This window comes from Ochotona princeps, chromosome 3 (genome assembly GCF_030435755.1).
Source record: "Ochotona princeps isolate mOchPri1 chromosome 3, mOchPri1.hap1, whole genome shotgun sequence".
Taxonomy (NCBI): domain Eukaryota; kingdom Metazoa; phylum Chordata; class Mammalia; order Lagomorpha; family Ochotonidae; genus Ochotona; species Ochotona princeps.
In genome coordinates this window covers 11,056,460-11,081,942 of record NC_080834.1, presented here as the reverse complement: position 1 = coordinate 11,081,942, position 25,483 = coordinate 11,056,460, and the positions used below count along the sequence as shown (strand labels likewise).

The 25,483-nt window shown below is 44.4% G+C and overlaps 2 protein-coding genes across 7 annotated transcripts in view; one reads left to right on the top strand and one right to left on the bottom strand.

Moving 5' to 3' along the window:
• Positions 1 to 20,067, top strand: part of P2RY14 (purinergic receptor P2Y14) — a 43,875-nt gene extending 23,808 nt beyond the window's left edge. For 2 of the 3 annotated variants that reach the window (XM_058661440.1, XM_004599655.4), the window contains 2 exons: positions 14,722 to 14,828; positions 19,012 to 20,067. In XM_058661440.1, coding sequence (XP_058517423.1) covers positions 19,035 to 20,054 — 1,020 coding nt within the window. In that variant the 5' untranslated portion in view covers positions 14,722 to 14,828; positions 19,012 to 19,034 and the 3' untranslated portion in view covers positions 20,055 to 20,067. Of the gene's footprint in view, positions 1 to 73; positions 118 to 14,721; positions 14,829 to 19,011 lie in introns of those variants that run through there. The other variant, XM_058661441.1, reaches the window with a different exon arrangement.
• MED12L (mediator complex subunit 12L) overlaps positions 1 to 25,483 on the bottom strand; it is a 327,308-nt gene that overhangs the window by 177,082 nt on the left and 124,743 nt on the right. The window lies entirely within an intron of this gene.

The following is a 25,483-nucleotide window of genomic DNA, read 5'->3' as shown; positions in this document are numbered from 1 at the left end:
CAAAAGCCTGTAAGCCTACAAAACAGCTGAAATCAAACACGAAATGCTTCATGAAAGGCAGCGCTCGAAGTCTTCTCTGAAACTCAAAGTGCGGGTGCTACTGGTGTGCAGTGAACGGTGAGTTGGAATCGATTTTCAAAGGAAAAAAAGCAGTAATTACTGCGTAATTTTTATTAATACTTCAGGTTTGAATTTTAGTTTCCTTGATTCTTACCTTCCGATTCAACTATTGACGTTGAACAGACTTTTAAATATCAAGCTTTAACAGGTTGGTTTTTTTCTCCCCCCTAGTTTTAACTTGTGGGTTGTAAAGACAACCGTAACTCATGAGGTTTATTCCATAGCCTGCGCAGTTAACTCTGTAAAAGCTCAGCTAATGCCTCATTTGAAAACTGCATTCACGCTTGAAATCTATTCCTGTAAGAAATAAACATTATTTCTTATGGAAGACATTGTTAATTAGCACACTGCGGCTGATGGAAGGCAGAAGTTCAGAGAATAATGTATCAATCACAGCACTTTCTCCAACTAGAACATTTTTCGAACCAGTAAAGTTAATCTTAAAAAAGTGTGTGTTTACTGGGGGAGAAAAATACAGCTTTTCTGTACCTACTCTACAAGCTTCTGCCAAAGCTCCGCTCTTAAAGGAATTGTAACAAGGGGACTGATCTGTTTTGTGGGAAATGTTAGATGAGATGTTAGTATGCAGTACCCTAGCGATTTACAACAGCACTGCAGCTCGTCCTCCAGCTCAGCCCAGCCATCAGGGGAAGATGCTGCCAGACCCTGAGGGCTGCTTCCACACAAATCCCCACCCCCACACACAGAATCCAGGCAGCCTGAGGAGGAGGTTGTCACAGGAAACGCAGAGTCAGATCCAGGTCCTTTGTGGCCATCTCGCTGTGCCTCCATTCCCTCAATGTTGAGACAGACTTAACTATTTTTGCCATCTGCTTTTACCTCTACTGATAAACTTCAAATCTATTATCACTGGACATGTGAAATTGCTGTCTGGGGGAGTGAAAAATAGCCTGGCTTCAGTAATTTTATGACCACCTGAATTTTGGCTAGAACCAAGTGTACGAAAGGGACATGGTGTCAGCAAGCAACCCTTGGAGCCGGGGCAAGGGAGGAAACCAGGAATAGAATTTCACAGGGCTTGCGTGTGTAACGACAGTCCAAGAACTGGAGTGACTGATCGCAGTACGAACCGCCACGGGCACCTCCCTCTGTTCCTGAAACCTTCACAAAGCTCTGGTCCTTTTACTGGGTATTTGTGACAAGCAGGCTTTCTCTTACTGGCTGTTTCACCAGTTCCCAAGCCAGAGGCCACAGTGACTGAGAGCCTGAACAAGACGGCACAGCTAATAAGGGCAAAAATAAGTCAACCGACTTCCAATCCACCTCCTGTCTTATTTTTTTTTTAAATTTTCTTTGTAATATTCTTTACATAGTTGAGAGGAATGAACGCCCATGTATACCTCTGATTAGGGTGGGGAGGGTTAGATACATAGGAAGGTGGGTAGGACAAATGTTTCATTTTTGGTTTTTCCTCCTGTGTCTGCAGGGGAGGAGACAGAGGGTGAAGGGACTGTTGGCTCCTTGCTGCCAAACTACATCAGTATCTGGGGTTGGGTTATAGTCATTTGATGACACCTTGGAGGCGCTGGGGAGTGTTCTGAGGGTGTTAACTGAGTGGTTTTGATATTTCTGAGAAGTTGTTTCATTCAGAGTCAAGAAAATCAACTGGCTGAAAAAAGTCCACCTTAGTGTATCCACAGCCACATGCTGTAAAGCTTGGCCAGGAGGACTGTCCAACCTGTGCTGCTTTCCATCCTGTGATGTGGCAGTGGATGGCCCCTGCTAGCCTAGATGAGCTGGTCATCATGACCCCTATGTAGATCTAAACACACTGTCCACTGCACAAGCATCAGGAATGCCAAGGTTGGATTACACATCCTGTGACTCACCCTGTGGTCACGGTCTAGAGTCCAGTGGTCTATTCAGGGGGTGCTCCGAGAAACCTTGCCTGGGGTCACCTCAGACTTGACGCTTGTGCCACCAGCAAAGGCAGCGTCAGATTTGTTCCATCATCTGCACCAGCTAATACACATACCAGCGGATGCAGCTGCCTGATCAGTCCCTGCTCCAGTTCTCATGGAAAGCAACGGGCTCTAGACCAGAGGCCTAGACCAGACCACCGACCACAGAGTCGGTCTTCATGTATACCAGTGGGTACTGTGGGGACTGGTTGGGGCGAATCCCAGTAATCACCACCAGTTCCACCCCCAGCTTCTGCTGAGGCCTAGATGAAGAAAGGAAACAAACTGCAAAATAAATAATGATTTTTGTGTTTTTTTTAGTCAGTGATGAGGAGTGACATAAAGACAACATGACCAGAAGCTGCAGAGGCATAGAAGCCCTTTTGTGTTGGATGCTGGGAAGAGGCAAGGCTTTCCTAAGGGAAAGGGCAGCAAGACAGTGAACACATCAGTCCTTCACAGATAATCACGGGAAGAAGCAGGGCTCCAAGGACCTCTGCCCTAGTGAGTTTATTGCATATAGTTTAGAATGGGGCTTCAGCCCCACCGTGGAGACAGCAGGAGAGCTAATTCACACCGCTGACCGTGCCAGGCCTCTTCAGGGACCAGCACAGCTCTTATACTCCACAAACGTACAAATCTATGATTTACTGCAACAAAGTGAAAAAACATGTACCTGCTTAGAGCTCTGCCAGGCTCTGAAAGACAGAAGAATCCAAGATAATAGCTAGGAAGTTAAGTTTTCACTTATTATTTTGAATTTTTGTTCCACTGAATCAAAAATACCTAAATAGGTCAATAACTGGTGCCTATACTGGTCTACTTGCCAACAGCACCAAGTATCCGCTGCCCTACTTCCTCTGTACTCACCACCCTCCATACACAGACACACACACACCTGTGCTTTTTCCACACATCAATCATGCCAGTGACCTTCAACAGATGTAGGATTCGCTGGCACTTCAGCTGCTGCAGCCTGGACAGAGCCATCCCAAGTAGGGGGATGACTTTGCTTATCCATCAGGAAAGTATGAGAGTTCAAGTTATGCTCACATTACTTCTGCTAGGCTTTGCCTACCACACGGGTAAGAGGCAGGCATTTCACATAGCAGCTACCATGCCACTAGGGACACCCACACCCCATATGGGAGTGCCTGGTACATTCCCAACCCCACTTCCAGCTTTCTGTTCATGCATAGTCTGGGAGAAAGCAAATCATGGTTCAAGTAGTTGGCTCCCTGCCATCCATGTGGGAGAACCAGTTTTGACTTTTGAATTTTGGGCTCCTGAACTTGACTTGGCTCAGGCGCGGCTATTCATTGGAAAATGAACTAGCAGGTGACACGGGTGTCTGCCTGTGTCCCTCTGCCTTCCAAATAAAATAGGGAAAAATGCAAGACTACAGAGATTACATCTACAATGCAGCAGAGCAGGCACCAATCAGGAGCTCCGGTGCTCCTTCCTGGAAACTGGCAAAAAACACTCAGCTCCCTTTCTGTTTTAAGGCAAAATAAAGATGTTCTACATCCTAGATAAAAAAAATTATGTGACTCCTCCTATGAACTGTTTTCTGGACCAGGTAGAAACACAAAGCTCTTCCACCAGACAAAACAGGCATGGCAGGAAAAATTAGTAATTTTAATGGGACACAATATTCTTAATTAGTTAAGCCCTTAGGACGGTAATGACCTCATTTCGACAACATAATTGGTGCAATACCTTGAACCATTTATGCAACATCTCCAGACTGTGGCTCTGTCAACAACAAAAGGAGATAAACTCTGTCTTATCAAGATTGCTCAAGGATTTAAAAGGTGGTATTTGTTGCCTGTTCAAATATTTGAATGACCAAATACAGTATCATTAGATGAACACTGGTTTCTTTCAGCCCTTCTGTCTGTAACCATCTGGACTAACTCCACACTTCTGCTCTCACAGGCAGCATCTCTACTAGCATTCTTAGATGACATTCCGAGTATATATCAGCAAGAATTTCCTAGCGCATGTACCTAGATGTTAAAATGCTTAACACAGCGACTATATTCACCTTTACCTAATATTTCCAGTTCCTTTTCTAAAGTGATAAAATTTAGAAACACCATTCCATACAGGGATTTTCTCTTTTTGAAAGATTTGTTTATTTTTATTGGAAAGGCAGATTTGCAGAAAGAAGGAGAGATAGAAAGATCTGCTGTCCACTGGTTCATCCCCAGGTGACTTCAATGGCCAGAGCTGAGCTGATCCAAAGCCAGGAGCCAGGAGCTTCCTCTAGGTCTCCCACGTGGGTGCTGGGTTCCAAGGATTCTGGTTACCTTCTATTGTCTTCCCAGGCCACAAGCAGGGAGCTGGATGTGAAGCAGAGCTGCCAGGAAACAAATTGGTGCCCATATAGGATCCTGGTGCATTCAAAATGAGGATTTTAGGCACTGAGGCATTGCACCAGGCCTGTGCAGGGAGTTTTAAAAACAGCCCCTGAGAACTACAGAAAGAGGCCAGTTTTGTTATTTTTCCCAAAGAGAGCAAACAAGGGTGGACTTCATTGCAGCTCTTTGGCAACAGTTGGGGAGCCCTATATCTCAAGCCTCGGTTCGGGCCCTGGTTCTGCTCTGTGTTCCAGCGTCCTTGCAGGCAGCATGTGATGTGCCCAGCACATGGGTCTCTGCCGCCCACATGGGAGGCCTGAATTGATTTCCTGGCTCCTGAGCTGGCCTGGCTGAGCTCCTGCTGTTGTGGACACATGGAGCCTGGGCTAGCAGCTGGGACAGCGAAGGAGCACCGGCACTGCGACTCGCTTGCTTGCTTGCGCGCTCTCTTCCTTACTCTCTGCCTTTCAAGGACACACAATACAGAGATCTTTTAAGTATTCCAAAAACAAATAAAAAAGAGACCCAAAAGCTCAGGCAAGGACTGTCTTTGGATGGAGGAAGGCAGATGTTCCAAAGAGGAACCAGAAGTGGAAACAGGAAGTGGGGGAGCACCCTTGCTTGCAAATTGGTGCCGGGTTCTTTCTGATGTGCTTTATTTTATATTGCATCAAGTCTTTTCAAAGTAACAGATCTTCCAGCTGAAAGAAAAACTATTTTTAAAAGCCACTGGCATTGTTAACATGTGGTACAAGGTAAAGATCCCAGTGGGCAGTGGTTACTGCTATAGGATGTGAAGAGAACCAAAGATGGCAAGACACTGTTGTAGCTCAAAGGAAAGTGATACAAAATGGGCTGGGGTGAGCGTTACCCACGGGAGGAAGGCAGTTCAGTTTCTCAACACACAAAGCACCACAGTGCTCACACTACAGAAATAAGAGCTGCTCAGGTGGGATGGGAGAAAAGGTTGGGGAGATGTCAGAAATTAAGGACAAAATCAGCTTTTTACCCGATTCCCCAGTATCTCATGTGCTGTCTGACAACAGGTGCCAAAAGACCATGTGCCAGACGAAAGGAAACTTGGTTCTATAGGTGATGGTTTCACAAGGTTTCTAATAACAACTGCCTGGGGAATAGGAGAGGAGGTAAAAGGAAACCACATGGCCAAGAATGCAAGTCCTCCAAAGATGACACAAAGAGCTTAGGAAAGCAGCAGAGATGTTCAGGGGCGGATACTTGGGGGAGGAGAGAAAGGCTGTGTGTGTGTGTGTGTGTGTGTGTGTGTGTGTGTGTGTGTGTGTGTGTTGTCAACACAGGATCCTGTCCTCCAAAGTAATACCTACAGGTATCAGCAAAAAGTACATGAGCTACACACACACAGAGAGACACACACACTGCGATCTCTTTCACTGATCCATTCTGGCACTCATGACTGTTCACTTCTAAATAAATACCTCAGTACACATCAGTGAATATTCTCTAGAGTATGAATTCAAAATTGTACAGCTGTCCCATAACAACACCTCTAACATCGCCCTTCAATTAACAGCTCGTTCAGCAAAGTCTGCCTTCTGAGCTCTTTTAGTTTGCAAATGCCGAGTCCAGGGCCACCACATTTGCTTGTCATTACGTTGATTCTTTTCCTTTTCAAGCCTCAGAGAAACAGAGAAATCTCCCGTTCACTGGTGCCCTCCCCAAATGCCTACAGTGGCCTCTATCTGGGGCAAAACCCATGAGGTGGGAATTCAATCCAGCTCTCTTAGGGACTCAAAATATTTTACCCATCACTGCTGCAGGAAGCTAGTGTGAGGAGCTGGAGACCAGTTCAAACACAGGCATGTCTTGTGAGATGAGATGCTGGAGTTACTGCTAGGCTAATCATCTGCTCCCAACAATTTAAAAAAGAGACTCAGGTCTAGTAATTTTATGGAATGTCCCAAATTCTGAATTTGTCTGATTAATCATCCATGATTTCTTTCTGGACATGGTTCTGCTGGGTATGCTGTGTACGTATAATTGCACCTCACCATGAGGTACAAAAATGTCAATTTATCCCAATCTGGGTAACCTTGATCATTCACTGACCACCAGGCACAACTGCTGAACAGACACAACTTTTCTGTTTCATTCTGAATGATGACACTAAATGATAAATGATACTAGAAGTCTTTGCTTTCCACACCTGTTCACCGGACAACTCTCAGCAGTGGTGAACCCATCATAATCCCAGCTATCATTCCTGTTACCTATTCAGCTGTTGTTTTCTGTGAAGAGCTGTCCCTGTTTTCATCCCCTTCCCCTCCTTCTAAAATAAGGATGTTACTATCTTTACATAGATCAATTCATTTTTATCTGAAAGTCAGAGGGGCAGAGATAAACAGCTTGCATTCACTGGTTCAGACTAAATGCTTGCAACAGCCAAACCTTGGGTAAACCAAAGCCCAGAACTCAACCAATACACCACATTGCATGTCAGGGAAGCAACGAATGAAGCCACTTGTGTCTCAGTGTGTGCGATTACAAAAAGCTAGAACTGCAAACAGAATCTGAGTTAGAACTCAGGCCCTCAACAAGGAAGGCAGACATCTCACACATTCTCCTAAGCACTGTACCAAAAACCCATTTGCCCTCTTTCCTTCTGTTTAGCAATCTGCATGTTAAGCACTGCTGTCAACTTCAGACACACTATCATTCTTTGTTGATGCCCAAAGTGTCCCAATTTGAGAGGTATCTTCAAATGAGAGTCCGTGACCTTTCTTATTGATACACCCCATGCAAGCCCATGACCTAGGTTCTGTGTACTTCCTTGATCTCTCCCTCAAGATATCTCAATTCAACCTTGCATTGTTCTTGTACCTGATTCAAAGCCAGTCATTTTTCCAAAGAGTTCTGTTCTTTTATGGGCAGTGACACTCGCAAATAAGATGAACTCCTGACACTGCGGTATCGCTACTTCTCTTTGGCACAGGGCTCTCACTTTCGTTACTTTAGGATTAGGAAAAAAAAAAACTTGAGCAAGTTTATAGCTGCCAGATTGGATCCAGGACCCTGCCAATGTGCCTGGGAAGCAGCAGAGGATGGACCAAGTGCTTGGGCCCCTGAGCCCGTGTGACACATCGAGATGAAGCTCCTGGCTTTAGCCCACCCTCCTCAGCCTTTGTGTATATGTGGAACCAGTAGAGGGAAGACCTCTATCTTTACCTCTTTAACTGCTCTTTTCAACTAACTAACTAAATGCAAAGGAGAGAAGCATTAAACCATGGAGAAAGAGCAGAAAGAAGAGGACGGCAGGTGCAGAGGGGTGGGCGGGGACGGGGAAGCCAGGAGTAGTAACAGTGTCCCTGCTTCCCCCACAGGGTCTAACGTGAGCACACCAAGCAGAAAGAAATGCTTGCTCTTATCAGATTTTTTGCATATATTAAATCTGTATATAATTTTTGCATATATTAAATCTGATGCAAAAATGAAATCATGTCTAATAGTGCTCATGAGACACAGTAAGACTCTATTATGTTTCTTGATCAGTCTCATTGGACTCCCTCAGAAAATGAAATAACCATAAAAGGGCTAGTATTGACCCCCCACAAAAAAAGTCTCTGGTTTAAAATGCATGCTAGGCATAATTTTGTAGCTGCCTAAAAGTGAATTTCTCACACTAAAATCCATGAATTTTACAATGGTCATAGGTTGCCCCATTGCGACAGTCCATATTTAACGAAGTATAAATTCAAGAATTGCCCAATGTGTAAGTTATTGGTGCAATAGATTTTACTAAAACCAAAATGTGCTGAGTCCTCCTCCCACTTCAAGTCTTGAATGTTTATATTTTCTCTCTTCACTATAAAAGCCTGTGTCTTAAACAAACATACAGGTGGGTGATATTTACCTAAGCAGTTAAAGTTGCAGCTTTCTGACCAATGGGCAATCTGTTCTGCATCCAGCCAGACAGGAAAGAGGTATTCACTAATGGGCTAAACCCCGGAGAGCTGAATGCAGCTTGCCTATTTGAGAAATGTGAACGTTAGCTCAGTGAGGGGGGAAAAAAAAAAGGCAGGTCAGGGGTCTATTTCCTGTGTGGTCCCAGAGAATACACTCCGCTTTTCCAAAACAATGCTACAAAGGAACAAGCCGGAAGCATTTGGGAAGCAGGCAACTCAACACACTGCCACATAGAGAAGGGAATCAGTTTCCAGAGCTTCAAAGACAGAATTCAGAGTTTTGTGCCTCTCTCCTCAAGAGTGACATCTGTGTGGCTTGCTTACCAGAGAGAGACAGGCCCCAGCATTCCAGCACAGCACGTGAAGCTGCTGCCAGCCGGAGTGTCCCAGTCCCAGGTGCTCCACCTCCTAGCCAGCTCTCTGCTAATGAACTGGGAAAAGCAGCGGAAGATGGCCTAAGTGTTTCGCTAAGTGTGTGGGAGATCTGGAAGAAATGCCTGATTTCCCGCCCTGCCCCAGAGGCTGGCACTACCAGAGACGAAAGCCAGTATACAAAAGATCCCCCTCTCTGTGTAACCCTTTCAGATAAGTAATTAAAACCAGTAATAGCAGCAGCAGCAGGAAGTGCTCAGCACCTTGCTCAGATTCCCACTGATGGGTGCTGCTTCCTGTGCCCAGAATGGAGAGACCATAAGACCCACACCTCTCTCTCCTTTGCCCATCCCTCAGCTAGCCATCCTGAGCCCTGTACCCAAAGATGTTCGTGGCATTCTACAAAGTGGCTCAGCATCCTACCACCAGGCCTTCATTTCCAGGCAAGAGCCTGTCATGGGGAAGTACCGGGAGATGATGGGCAGTCCCAGAAGCATTGGTTTACCTTCGTACTAGTAGGGCCACTCCCTGCACCCCGCTGTTCTCAGTGAGTCACACGCTGTCAAAAACCAGGTATGTGACACTTACAGGAACAGGAAGCCTATGAGGAAGCCACTAAAGCCCCTCATTTTAGAGACAATGAAACTGATAGAGGCTTTTAGTGTCTGTCCCACAGTGACAGCTTCTTAACAACAAAGCCCTGCTTCTAGCCAAGGCCCACTGCATCTGAAACATTCGCTGTCCATCACTATGCCCCACTACCCATCCAATCATTCCAACAGAGTGGTCAATAAAACCCATTCCACATTCCTTGACCTTAATATATAAATTATTTATTGCTAGTGAACTACTCAACATTGTAGTTAAGGTTTGGCACCAATAAGGATGCTCTAATCTGTTTCAAATTTGCATTTATTTCTTTTCATATTATTCCAAAGTCAGGGGTCTTCCCCTTGCTGGTTCATTCCTCAAATGATCACAACAGCCAAGGCTGAGCCAGCCCCAAGCTGGAAGCCCAGAAGTCATGCTGAGTCTCCTACTATGGAGGCATGGACCCGAGTACTTGAGCCATCACCTGCTGCCTCCACTGCTTGCATTAACACAACTTTGCACTCGAAGTGGAAAAGGAGGCTCTGCAAGAGTCTCCAGGGGAGTCTTTAACCAAACTGCCAAATGCCTGCCCCTGATCCTTTTCTTAGGCCAGAATTATGTCAAATGCATTATGCCAGGCTCCTTTAAGGAGCTATTTTGGTAGTTTTTAACCAGAGAATCGTGAGAAATGCCTCAGCATGTCATGAATCATGGGTTGCTACTGCCACCTAGTGGATGGAGGCCACCAACACCACTGAACAACATAAAACAGCAAATCCACAAAGAACCAGGTCCCAGACTTCAGGTGCTTCCGTGGCATGGAAGCTGGTGACGGGTGGACATTCTTCACAGCCTCCAAGTCAGAACTTCAAGTACCTGCAGGACACCCTGCCTGGGGCCTTCTTGTAAGATACTAAAGACACACCCGAGTTTGTGGATGTGCCCAATGTGCTAGGCTTTAGCACTGCTGCAAAATCTGCTAAACGTATTTTTGGGAAAGTGGTTGGGATTCAAAGTAAAAGTTAGGTTGCCATATCACCAACTGATTATCTATTCTATTCCAACACTCCACTCTCACACACAGTCTAGGGCTAGCCCAGTGGCTAGAATGTATTTGAAAAGCAGAGAGACAAATGCCTTTCATTCTTACTGATTAACCTGAATATTTAAAGGCTGGACCATACCAGCCAGGGGTGAGGAGCTCAACCCAGACCTCTCACACAGGTGGCAGAGGCCCAAGAACTTGAGCCAGCCCGTGCTGCCTCACTGGGTGCACATTAGCAGGAAGCTGAATCCGCAGTGGAGGAGCAGGTTCTCATAACACCACCGCAACATGGAATGCACCAAGCGGCAACTTAACCACTGCACCAAATGCCCATGCCCAGATATCCAGATTTATTGTATTTTATTTAGAGATTTATTTATTTTTATTGGAGAGTCAGATATACAGAGAGGAGGAGAGACAGAGAAGATCTTCTGCCCACTGATTCACTCCCCAAGTGGCCACAATGACTGCAGCTAAGCAGATCCGAAACCAGGAGCTCAGAGCCTCTCCAGGTCTTCCATGCGGGTGCAGGGTACACAGGGAGCTGGATGGAAAGCAGGGCCACGACGACACAAACCAGTGTCCATATGGGATCCTGGCGCATGCAAGGTAAGGACTTGAGCAACTAGGCTATTGTGCCAGGCCCCAGATTTGTTTTTATGAGTTTTAGCTTTTGTGAATAGGAAAGACAACTAGAGCTGAGTTCATGCTATGGAAAAGGAAGGCCTTAGGTGCCTACAATTCCACCCCAGAATATGTAGATACTTATACAGTTGGCATTAACTAGCATAAAGCATTTGGCAGCAGCATCCATCCATTGTAAGCTATGTGAATGCATGGTCCCAATTGCTAACTGAAGTAAAGTCAGTGTGCCATCACAGGCGGGAGTTAGGAGAATCTAAAACCTGATCAAGTGATGTGCCTGAACACTGACTGACAACTAACCAGATGAAACCAGCAGCTGGCCAAACACTCCTTATACCGGCGACCCTAGAAAACCCATGTGACACTGAAACCACACACAGCAGATCTGGCTCCTGTCCCCTACTCCCAGCAGGCTCTCCCTTTTACAGGTCAATTATGAAGAAGGCAATATTATTCCTCTCCTTGCATATCACTAAAGGCTGAGGCAAAATCAAAGTAAGAAACTGGCAGATGAAGAAGGGATTCTTCTCTACACTGGAGAACCAAGTGGATAGCTGGAGAAACCGAAGGCTTCCATACCTTGCCTGAAATTCAGAACCTGAGAACGCAGAGCAGAATACAGCACACACCTTCCCTGCCACCAATGGGGGCTAAGTGAGTCATAAAGACAAGCAGGTGGGTCTGTGTGCACATCTGGATCGTACTCCAACAAGTCAAAGGTTCTCACTCCATTCTCCCAGCAGCCAGGGAGCACTGAACTGGAGCTAAACAGATCTAAAACTGAATCCCATGAGACCACATTGTTAGCTTACCTATGCACCTTTGATGAGTGACTTAATCATTTTAAACACCAGTCACCTGTTTTGTGAAATATTAGTGGTGACAGCATTGGCAAAACTTAGTCCCATTATGCGTGGGTTAAGCAATCCACTTCCTCCCTGAAATGTGGCCCCTTGTGATTTGATGTCTGTTCTGATAGCTACCCCTGTGCAGAAACAAAACAAAACAAAACAAAACAAAAAAACCCTTCCTTTCTTCGCGAGGCTAGAGCCAACTCATTTGGCAAGCTTCATCATCACACAATCCAGCAAAGTTGTCCTGAGAGCCCCATTCCTGATGCCGGGTAGGCGCTCACTCTGTCCTGGTGCTCCAGCCTTCAAAGATGGCCTTGCCACCACAGAAGTAAACCTTCATTTCGCCTCCCCCAGACTGAACACTCCCTGAGAGTTTCTGTTGGCTGCTAAGTTTCCACAGTGCCTGGCCAACATATTGCCAGGGACTCAGTGAGCCAGTGAACAAGGCTCATGCCCACAGAGGAGCCAGGGGCCATCCCGCACCTTCAGGAGATTTCAACCAGGGAAGATCAACAATACCAAATGCTGCAAGGAGAGCAGAAAACAGGACAACCCAAGAAAAAGACAACAGACTTAGAAATCGGGTCTCTCCCCCGTGGCTTCTGAGACGTGTGTCTAACATTAAATGTTCTTGGCCCTGTAGAAAGTACGAAGGCTCCTTCTTCCTGCAGGAGAGGAAACTCAGAATCCAGTTATCTGAGCCTAGAGACAGCGTAGGCCACACACAGGAGATGGGGAGAGCAGAAAAAGGGGCAGGACAGCTGCTGTGACATTGTGACAGGAAGCCCAGTAGAAAAAGCTTTCCTGTTAACCACAAGGGGAATGTGGTTGGTGGCCAAAAATGAACAGTAACAGCTATGAAACCCACCTGCTTTTATACTGCCAATGACCTGGATGAGCCGATGACTCAGAGATAAAGGGTCTACTCAGAAGAGTCACCAGGTTGGAGTAGAGAGGTGAGAAGTTCTAAAATATCCAGCTCACCATGGAGTGAAGAAGGCTGGTAGCCTGCTAGAATACTGAGAAATAAACAGTACTACTAAAGGATGAAAAGCATTTTAAAATATGAAGCGACAGAGACTATTCAATAACAGTGTGTCACAACATATAGCTACCAGACAGAATAGACAGCCGACATGTAAATCCTTTCAACTCCATCCATGTAGATGATCAGACAGAGTACCCATGAAGGCAGAATTAAAGGTACCACAATTTGGTACCACAATTTTTTCAGATTCATATCTTCAAAATATACATTTGCCATGAATTCCTTCACATTACACATTAGGCCAAGGAAACTATTAAGTAGCAGAAAGAAAATAAAATCGCATATACACAGTGAGTACACACAATATGCTATTCGAGATCAGTAAAAGTCCACCTATAAAATAAATATTTATGTCATCGAAAATGACCTAGGGAGTCTTGGAATGAAGACTGGGATATCGGGATGAGATGGAGAAAGGAGGAAAGACCAAACCAGTTCCTTTAGGAGAAGCAAGAGGACGAGAAGAAGAAAACGAACTCTCACCACAGGCAGCAACTGACCAAGCACAAACCGAAGACAGTCTATTTTCCTGGCGCCTTTTCATTCCTACTGCAAAAGATCTCATGTGCATACAAAAGTGTAGAATATTGGTAACACATTGATCACCAGTGAGGGGTACCAGGCTCCCACTATAGTGAACATGCATCAGCCACAGCGACTTCAACCGCCCTAGCCCAGCCCTCGCTGCGATCTCCCTCCCACATAGATGCAGGACGTAAACCCTCAGTTTTGTCTTTCAAGAGAATCTCATGACCTTTTAGGAATGTTCTAGGTAAGACTGCTATTACTTGTTTCCAGGCAGGTTTCTAGAAAACACTTATTTTATAGAAAGAATATAATGTTGGGATGATTCTGATAAAGTCTATGATTCTGACCAAATCTGTCATGCTTAAACCAAGGACAAGAACCTAGATTTCAGGGCTACCTGGAAGGTAATTCTGTCATGTCTAGAGTACCCAGTACAGTAAAGGTTTTCATCCTCTTCACCATTTATGGGAAGTTCTCTAACTGAAAAACAGCCTGCTACTCAAAGGGTAACCCACGGAACCACATTAATATGCCAAGCTCCACACTTGTACAATCTCAAATTGCATTTAAGCAAGATCTCAGGATGATACGTACACACAGTACAGTTTAAGGAGCAGTGGTCTAGGGAATTCATGAAGGTGATAGCCTAATCTAGACACCCTTCAGCCACACATACCCTCTTCCTATCAGAAAACATGCATATTGCTCTCAGGGGTACTCATGCCAAGTCCACACCTCAGTCTCCTTGGACTGAGAGCAATCGTGTCCCCCTCAGGACACTGGGTCATGTCTAGAAACACCTGTGGCATTCACAATTAGGGAGGGTGGTACCAGTGGGAGGAAGAAACCCAAACTGCTGTTAGAAATAACAACATTCGGAAAGGAGGCCCAAACACCACCCTTCCCCACAATCATCTGGCCCAAGATGTGAACGGAGTGAAAGTTACAAACATACAAGCCTGGTTCAGACCTATGGTTTTGTTTTTCTTTTTGTCAAAAAAGGCAAATAGTTCTATTCATCAATTTACCTGATTAGAACAACCTTTTTTTTTTTTTTTAAATGGAGGTAAAAGACTGTCAAGAGGTATCCAGGGTTCTCAAAAGAGTTCTCAACCAAATCCATCTTCTTCAACACTGACAACCAGGGCTGCATTTGGTAAAGCAATAATACAGGCACATGGGGAGACACACCACGACCGCACCTGCTAAACACAACCAGGAAGTATGGGACAGACTTCTCTGATAAAGCCAAACTGGTGCCCAGTTAACTCATTCTTCATTTTGTTGCAATACAGGATGCTCCGTGAAGACACACACTGGCCATTTCAAGATGACAAGAATTCCCTGGGCTAAATTACTTCAGTGAAAGGAAATCTCACTTGACACACAAAAAACTTAACAGGTAATTGGGAAAAAAAACATTATCACTGTCAACCAATCTGCTAATTCCATCAAAATTCAGTGAAAGAATGATTTTCTTCTTCAGAACAAATGAATTATGCACAAAAGTAAGATGGTGTTAAGATGCCCCATGTATAAGAGAAACATTGGGCAACTGAGCAGAACTACAGGGATGAACAATGAACTTAGCACTGACTAATCATATTTCTACTAAGATTAATGCGCTTCTGGAATAAGTAAGCATTGCTTGATATAGCCCTAGATCATAAATTTTGTCTAAAAGCAGTTTGCATGTATTTAGCAGCCCTGAAAACTTGGAAAGCTGCAAACAATCTCAAATGTTGCATTGCACGACATGCACCCACCATCTCTCAGATTCAATCTTTAGCATTGACTCTGGTTCTAATAATTTAAACACACACACACACACACACACACACACGCGTGAAAGAGAAGGAAAAATCAAGGAACACAATCTAGATGGTGTTCCTATTCCTACCTGCTTTAACCCTGGCTTTAACCCCTCACAAACAGCATTCTGTCGTGTGTTCGCAAAGTCACCAGAGTGATCGTAGATCTAGGGTACAGCATTTATTTTATTCTTTATCTGAACTTGTCAATCAAAGAAGAGTTCAATCTGACAAATGTATAAATATTTGAACATTTCTTTTTAAAATGCTTAGCCACATATACAAATTGTTCAAAAGTACAATCTCAACAATTTAAGAAGCACTAATGATACTCAAGGGAATGAAAAACCTCAGTGGTAACATCCGACGTAACTACGGGAGCAGGGCTCCGCCAACATGCACACACTGGCTCGGGGCTACCACTTGCTCAGTTTTTCAGCTCAGCATCCTCCAGAAGCCCTCTGCACCTGTCTTTCAACTGTAATAGGTAGTGGGGAAATAAGAAGAAACAGCCAATGAACCCACCGAGAGTCTAGGGCAAGGATGGGAGGGCTGCTGGGTCACACCAAAGAAATTCTTTGTTTTCTCTGGATGCATTAGGTTGTCATTCACTTTTACATTATTGTATAAAATCAACATCAGGATGCACTATTTTTTTCCATTTCTAAACTCATTGAATTTCCAATACATCCTTTGATCAGGACACTAAAATATCTAACACTACTATTATTATCATGTCCAGTTTCTCATCCAGTACAAACCAATGCTGCCTTTGGGTCCCAGTATCTAATGGGTCTCACTCGCTATAGAGGCCTTGAAATGGTGTATCTTGTTCTATCATTATTCTAATGCCTCCTGCAGAAAAGACTCTGTACTTGAAGACAACTGAACTCAAATTATTTAAAACCTTTCAAATTCCTACTAATGCTGTTTTGAAAGACACCTTTGGTTTCTTCCTTATCATATAGAGTGTTTCTTTAAGGTGAAGAACTCTACCCTGCTGTGAGCCTGTATCAAGCAAGACAGGAGGCACAGGTAGCTGGGTCACCCTGATGACTTTCTCTACCAGCAAGTGTCAAATCCTTTCTCCGAAAACAGAGACTCTTGCCTGTCATTGCCTCAAAACTATCAAGACAGCAGGCAGGTGGGGGAAGCACCCAAGCCAGCACTGAATATGTGAGCAATTTAATATTGTTCGATTTTATATTTTAAGGCCAATCAATCCCACAAATGCTAAGCACCTGCCATGAGTCTTGTCCCACAGTGACCGAGGGGCCGTGTCCCTGACACTGGAACACCAAAAGCAGCCTGGCAGCCTCGCAGAGTATGCGTTCTCTCAGACCGTGAGCAACTGGCCTTTCAACAAAAATGCATCTACTCCTCAGAGACAAGTCAAGTCATGTACTAAACACAGGCTGGTTGTCACAGCTAGGATTTAAAATGAAACAAATGCTATCCCTTACTTATCATCTAAGACATGGGAATGGCCACGCACAAACAGGCAGCAGGGGAAGGCCTTTGGAAGCAGCAAACCCTTTATGCCCAGGGCCACACACACAGAGGCCAGTGGGATAAAAGGGGAAATGAGTGCCGAGAAAAGGTTGTGTGGAGTTCGTCCCTTGTGGCCATTTTCTCTCCCACAGGAAGTTCAGACTTGCAAAATCAGGTGACACTAAACATTACTGATTTTGCCGTAAGATAATTCTTGTGTGGCAAGTCACACCCAAAAGGACATGGCTATGCTTTTTGATGTGGAATATGGCTGAGCTCCATATCCCACACTTGCAAATTGCCATTCCCCATATTTCCTTAATTTTATTGACACAGTTTGTCACTCTGGGTATAAGGCACAAGAAACACTGAAACAAGATATTTTCCCCCAAAAAGAACCCATCATCCCCCACAATCTTTAATTCCTACTATTCCAGATGCCAAGTATCTGAAGAACAAGAATTGATGTCCTCAATTTTCAGTTTATCTCACAAAACAGTTTAAGCAGACAATGCATTACAGAGTTTGCTAGAATTACAGTAGTAAGAAATGACATGGTATCCTTCCTCTGAGAGCTATTGCAGTGGGGGGAAAAAAAGCAAGAAAAAAAGAAAACCTTTACAGACTCCAATGCTCAACTCTCCCCAGCCAGTGCATGGAGAGGAGCGTTTCCTGAAGGAAGCAGCTCACACCTCGGCTGAGGCATTGAGAGGGAAAAGTGAGAGTCCGAGACAGTAGCTAAAGCAGACCTAAACTAAGGTCCGAGCAGTGGTCCAGGGGAGAGAAATCGTGGCACTCAGAGGTAGAAGGATTCCGAGCAGAAAGCAACCCACTGCTGGGAATGCTGGAAGCATCCGACCGAGGAGTCAGGAGGAACCTGGAGTGGTTCCCTGACAGCGTGAAGGCCTTATCTGAGGACCAGCACAGAGGACCACAGGGCTTCCGCAGGAAACTGATACTGCTCAGATATGAGAGAGGGAGGGAACATTTGCTTTGAAGCATCAAATGACATTCTGATAAATTCTAATCTTCCCCTTACCTTAAATCCATACTTCTGACAAAATTCTGAATTCCCTCATGATGGAAAATCCTAGATAATACTTAGCACAGCACAATCTAATCAAAACATACTGTGAACCACGTCACTTTCAGTTTTCAAGTAGACATATTCTTTTAATTTTATGACACAATTGCACCGGCTCTGGGATTTCCCTCTTCCTCTCCCTCCGCCCCCGATTTCCCTTTTATTATTACAATAGGATACTCCTTCAAAAACAGACATAAGTCCGTCATTCTGCTATTTAAGTGTAGCCTGACATTGCAGGCATGGACAATATTCTTAAAAAGCAAAGCTGATAGAAATTAAGACCAATGACATGTTTTGTCTAATGAAATAAATCATTAGTATTTTAAGATGATCAAAGATACTGAAATATATTATTTTTTCATACTACGTATGCAGAACGTTATGTGCATTTTACATGTACAGCACAACTTAAGCACTGAATGGCCACAAATGCATAGTGGCTACTATGCTGACGAGCGTAGATCCGGAGCAGATTTGGGGGCGCATGTTCCCCTAGCTTCATACCATTTTAATTTCATTTGTTGTCCAAATTATACACATAACGTATGTCAGTTTTCAACAGAAAAGGGAGAGCCTGGTTTAGAAAAGCTGTCCACCACTCTGCAGTAAACTGCCCACTCACATTGGGATGTGTATGCTGGTCAGACACTATCACAGGGAAGGACATTGGTTACAATGTGTACAGGGAAGGCTTCAATCAAGGTCAGAAACAGTGTCTCTCCAGAACTATGTAAATGGTCCATTCTGTGAATCCAGAACAATGTATCCTTTAGGGGGGGAAACATATCTCCGATACAGGGAAAAAAAAAACATCAAACTAGTAGTTCTGAATAAAATAATAGCGTACTTTGGCTTCCACGGTTACTATGTTTTATGAGTATCTTTTTCAAGAACTATAGTCTCAGAGGGAACAATCAGCACCTTAGGGCAAAGTGGTCTCTGTAGGACATCCACGTTTTCAGTCTGCCCCTCTTCTCTAATTTGTCTCCACTGTCACTGCCTGTGCCAGGCTGTCCTTCTCATGCCCCAAAAGCAAAGGAAGCAAAAAGCACCAGGAGTGTCTGAGTTTTCAACAGAGGCACAAGGTATCTTCAAGCCCTTGAACAGTTTGACTGTATTTCCCACCCTCCTGCTTGGAAACCGAGTCACAGGTTATCAGTGTGCTGAGTGACAAGTCTGCCTGCCTCTCTTTCCAGCCTCTGCCTTCACCAGCCACAGAATGACCAACTCAACCACCACAGAGCCTCCAGCAGAGCCCTGCTCCAAGAACACCCTTATAACCCAGCAGATCATCCCTGGGCTGTACTGCGTGGTCTTCGTGGCAGGCATCCTCCTCAACGGAGTGTCGGGATGGATATTCTTCTCTGTGCCCAGCTCCAAGAGCTTCATCGTTTATCTCAAGAACATCGTTGTTGCAGACTTTCTGATGGGCCTGACTATCCCCTTCAAGGTCCTGGCCGATTCGCGGCTCGGGCCCTGGCAGCTGGTTGTGTTCGTCTGCAGAGTCTCCGCGGTGATCTTCTATGTGAACATGTATGTCAGCATCGTGTTCTTCGGGCTCATCAGCTTTGACCGCTATTTTAAGATCGTGAAGCCACTTTCTACATCCTTTATCCAGTCCGTGAACTACAGCAAACTCCTGTCGCTCGTGATCTGGTCGCTCACGCTCTTCCTCGCTGTCCCCAACATCATCCTCACCAACCAGAGAGTCAGGGATGTGACAACACAGATAAAATGCATGGAGCTAAAAAGCCAACTGGGACGCCAGTGGCACAAAGCTTCAAACTACATCTTTGTGGGCATCTTCTGGGTTGTGTTCCTTTTGCTAATCATTTTCTACACTGCTATCACAAGGAAAATCTTTAAGTCCCACCTGAAATCCAGAAGGAATTCCATCTCAGTCAAAAAGAAATCCAGTCGCAACATCTTCAGCATCGTGTTTGTGTTCTTTGTCTGCTTTGTACCTTACCACATCGCCAGGATCCCCTACACTAGGAGTCAGACAGAGGCTCATTACAGCTGTCAGGCCAAAGAGATCCTGCTCTACGTCAAAGAATTCACTCTGCTCCTGTCTGCCGCAAATGTATGCCTGGACCCCATTATTTATTTCTTTCTATGCCAGCCATTCAGAGAGATTTTATGTAAGAAACTGCACATCTCACTGGTAGATCAGAATGAACTAGATCCTTCCAAAACCAAAAGGGGGAATGCAATGCATGAAAGCACGGACACTTTATGAATCCCCACCCACTCACAGCAAGGTCCATGTGTGCATGTTGTCATCAGCAATTACATGAGAAGAGGAATATAAACAGGAAACACACCCAAAACAACAAACAGCATCTCCAGCATTACTATCCAATTTCCTCTATAATGAAATTCATATTTCCACGCTTGTTTGTAGCATCAGATTTCTTTCTTAATACTGCCCTATATTCCAAATTAATAGCAACATATCAAGCTATATAATTTTCAACTCTTTTTCCACAAGGTATCCGTTCCAATTGTATAATCATCAGTCTGGTCAACAGTGTAGAACTTTTAATAATAAAGGGAACAGGGATGTGGTACAGCAGACAAAGCTGCCGCCTGCGATTCCAGCATCCCATATGAGCACCATGTATGTCCCAGCTCCTCCCCTTCTGGTCTAACACCCTGTCAATGCGCCTGGAAAAGCGGAAGAAGTTCAAGTGCTTGGGACCCTGCACCTACTTCGAAGCCTCCTAGGAATCTCCCGGCTCCTTTATTCTGCAACTCTGCCTTTCAAATAAACAAAATGAATTATTTTTTAAAAATAGTAAATAAATGAAAAAAGAAACAAAAACTTACTTAAGCATCATTATTTCTCTAAAGATAGGAATAAAATTATCAAGTTATGTGATTCCTTTTCAACAGGATGTTTAAAGACCAACTCAACAGCAGGCATGGTTTCACAAAGGGTTAGAGCCTGAACATCAGGAAGAGGTCAAGTTCACTAACATGAAGAGGCAGGATACGCACTTACAAAATCACTTCCAGAGACTCGCACTGATTTATCTTATAACATTTCAAAGAAACACACATCTACATCCTTCACAGTAGAAATGTAACTTCTGATAGCATCTTGAAAATATCAGATACACATTAATGATTCTAATGATTTTCTTTCTACACTGTATTACAAATATCCAAATGAGTCACCAGATGACGACACAGGAATATTCTAAAAGGGACTGCACAGATTAAAAAAAAAAAAAAAACAGTCTAGATACTAGCATGAGTCACCAATAGTTGGCTCCATTCACCATTATAACCAGAAGGACCACCACTGTGCCGCACTGCAGGTGAAGCCATCACTTGGGGTTCCTGAATCCTACATCAGAATAACCATTCAAAACCAAGCTATTCCACCTCCAATCAGATTACTCCTGGGAAGGCAGTAGGTGATGTTCCAAGTACCTGTGTCATTCATTCGAACGGATTAATTTAATATACAGATGTTGGATATGGTCCCTAGCTTGTGAATTATTAAAAAGTAAAATTCTTTTTCTGCTTTTAACCAGCTAGCAAACAGTCAGTCCTTCCAATGTTCTTTCCAAGCACCTTTTTTTTTTTTAAGATTTTATTATTATTGGAAAGCAGAGAGGAGGAGAGACAGAGAGGAAGATCTTCCATCCAATGTTTCACTCCCCAAGTAAGCCGCAACGGGCCGGTGCACGCCAATCCAAAGCCGGGAACGAGGAAACTCTTCCGGGTCTCCCACACGGGTGCAGGGTCCCAAAGCTTTGGGCCATCCTCGACTGCTTTCCCAGGCCACAAGCAGGGAGCTGGATGGGAAGTGGAGCTGCCAGGATTAGAACTGGCGCCCATATGGGATCCCGGGGCGTCCAAGGTGAGGACTTTAGCCGCTAGGCCACGCCGCCAGGCCCTCTAAGCACCTTTCACAAATAATCCTTCCATATGTTTCATGCTCTACTGCATATGCAGCAATAAATTCTTTCAACCACTACAATTTTCCTTAAGAATCACCATGTGAGGAGTGAAGACATGACTGGCTTCTTTCCCATGCTATATTACACATGCTAATGCCAGCAAGGAATTAGACAGAAAATTCAAAATTCTACTGGTCACATGCTCCAGAATCTTACAACCCCCTACACTGAGGATGAACCAGGGGGTTTTCACACTTGATATCAATTTCCATCCTTTTAACAGCTTCCTGCTCCCAACTGTGGGTCGAATAGGCTCTCTCCAAAGGATCAAAACCCACTAAGCTATGATTGATGTGCATGGTAACCTAGGTGTGCTACCATTGTTTAGTTATATACATCAACACAATTTTAGCTGCTTTTATCCTTTTTTAAAAAGATTTATTTACTTTCAGGCCTGTGGCCTAGTGGCTAAAGTCCTCGCCTTGAACGCCCCAGGATCCCATATGGGCGCCGGTTCTAATCCTGGCAGCTCCACTTCCCATCCAGCTCCCTGCTTGTGGCCTGGGAAACCAGTCGAGGACGGCCCAATGCTTTGGGACCCTGCACCCACGTGGGAGACCCGGAAGAGGTTCCGGGTTCCCGGTATCTGATCGGCGCGCATCGACCCGTTGCAGCTCACTTGGGGAGTGAACCATCAGATGGAAGATCTTCCTCCCTGTCTCTCCTCCTCTGTGTATCTGACTTTGTAATAAAAATAAATAAATCTTTAAAAAAAAAAGATTTATTTACTTTATTTTTATTGGAATGTCAGATACACAGAGGAGGAGAGACAGTGCTCGTGAACAGTTCCTCTCCGTGGCCTGTCCTCTTCCCCAAGCAGAGCTGTGCTCAGTCATGCAGCGATCACACACTTGACCCTGATCCCTGGGCAAAGGCAGGCCATACAATTGGCTTAGTTCATCAGCAGCTCTGAGTCCACTGGCCACAGGTAGCGGAACATGATTCAGTTTATCTTAATAAGAGCAAGACCCAGGATACAGGGCAAACTTTCTGAAAGGGGTGTCTGAATATGTGATTTCTAGGAGTGCTTGCCTCAGGTGGCTCCCACAACAGAGGGTCTGACACCAGCATCTTGGAAGGCTGGTCTACATTCATTCCCATCTAAGACCCAGGCACATGAACCACTCTTTTCTTTTTCATGATACAGTTCCAGAGGCTCAGGGATATTTCCTCCTACCCTCCCATTCCCACTCCCCCACAACTGCTTTCCTCCATATTATTAGAATAGTATAGTCCTTCAGCTACAGTCACAATATCATGACACTGCAGGTATAGACGATGGTAGAATGTTCAGCACTCTATTGTCAAAATATATTTGACAGATCTGTGCACCAGTCTTTTCTAAATGCCACAGCCACAACAGCAGACACTCAGACTGTCACATCATATGCGTATGGCTGCGTAAGCTCAATTTTAGCTATATGAGTATTTGGGGGCAGGAAGGAAGGAAAGCAAGTCCTTAACCCTACTGCTGCCTGCAAGATCCATTAAGGAAAGCAGAGTATCCATGAATACAGGAATAAAATCCATTACATCAAGAGACGGTATCACACAGAGATCATAGAAGGCTACTGCCCCCAGACGGCCTGGCATTTCTTTTGGCTAAGCAGCATTGTGAGAGCTTTTTGCCTGGCCTGGGAAAGAACAGGTTCTATGTCTTTGTCAACAGTCAAAGTCACTGTTTTCTTCTGGTCACTTACTCACTGCAAAACACCAGCAGTATGCGGGTGACCACTGCACAACACAACATCCTCCCAAAATAACTGCTAAAACAAAATGTAGTATTTTCTCTTCCCTTGGGCCACTTCTCAGCATCTTTCTATGTGTCACTGCATTGCTTACATAAAAAGATTAAATGATATCTGAATATTTCAAACATTATTTGTGAGCTAACAAGTTACTGCATAAAACAAGGTGCTCCACAAAGCAATTTCAGAAATTATATGAAATATGAGAATGATGTCTCCATTTCTACTTCCCTGTATGACCATGGAAAGAGTGTCTCAAAAAATATGCCCATCTAGTCCCCCCAAGAAACTGCTGAATTTATCTGGACAATAAGATGCTGGACTCTATGCTTGGTATTTGTTTGCAAAGAATCTTGACTGAATTTGTACTGTAATACTGCAACAAGGTGGAGGAAACCACCATGGGGGGAGGGTACAGGGAGGGGTTGGGGGAATCCCAGAGCCTATGAAACTGTGTCACATAACGCAATGTAATTAATAGAAAAGCATGCCCATCTCAATAACTACGCAATACATGACAAACCCTTGTACTGAACAGAGCTCATGAGCATCACTTGTTGGAAGCGCTCACTGTGTAATTCCATGACATGTCAAGAGCAGAGTTCAAATCTCCCCCAAGATACTTTACTCCACTACTCAAACACTATCTCAAGCACTTTGGGAAGCTGCAATGTGCAACTTTAGACCAGGGGTAACTGTGGGGTTCTTTCATCAGCCCACAGCTGTCACATCACCCAGCCAGGTGGGGAAAGCCCACAGCTGCACTACTTCCCTGCTCTCCCACAATGCCCATCATTTGTGACCTGCTGAACTTTACTGCAAAAGGCCTCAGGGCTTACCTTCTCATTCCATTTCCTGAAGTCAAGAAAAGAGGACTTTCATCACTGCCACACAAAAATTCACTATTAAGAATAAATTCTCAGCTAAAATTGTCTCTTTATTTAACTTACAGATTCCCTCGAGTGCTGTTCCTTATGTTTTCCCTTAAACCACTTGCCTGCTAAAGGAATACTAGGCCGCTATATATCAGACGGACCAAAATGAGACATCAATGCTAATTTCACTTGCAAAAAAAAAAAAAGTCCTGGTCTACCATTTTTTGTTCAGAAAAATATACCACGGCCAAGTATATTTTCTTATCTGGCTGATGTTATATAAGTAATTAGACAAAAATAAAGATAAATGATATATTTTTTAATGAACCAAATTTCTTATGCACAAAGAGTAAGAGCTTCCTTAATTATTCAGAAAGTACATTCAGAAAGTCCTGGCTGATGACAGATCTTTTGCTGAGTAATATTTAATACCCAAATGAAAAGGAATTACAAGGAGAAAGTCTAGGAGGTCACCACTATGCTGTTTATGACACTGGCGTCTCACGAGTACCACTTCCAGCACTAGCTATTCCACTTCCAATCCAGCTCCCACTGGTACACCTGGGAAAACAGCTAAAAATGGTCTAAGTGCTTGGGCACCTGCCACCACAGAGGGAGCCCCAGATGGTATTCTGTGTGCCTGCTTTCAGCCTGGCCAATCCTAGTCATTATAGCCATTTGGGGAGTGAACCAATGGATGAAGATCTCTATTTCTATCTCTGTCCCCTCCTTTTCTCTGTAACTCTGCATTTCAAATAAATAAATAAATCTGTCAGATAAAAACATAGCACTAAAACCTTTATAGTGAGCCAATAAACCAAACTCACCTGTCTCTCTGCCAACCTGAGTCTGCTCAGGGTAAGATCTGTGTTTGGTAGGCTTCAACACACATACCGCAGCATGCTGATTCTGCACACTGCAGTGCTTGCCAGGACCACATCCCTTCACAAGCAATGCCAGCTCATCCACGCCTCTCATCTAAAAACCACAGCAATCATTTGCCTGGGTGGCATTTTTGTCTTCCACTAACCCAACAGACACCAAAGCTGTCAGATTTACTAAATAGAGCACATT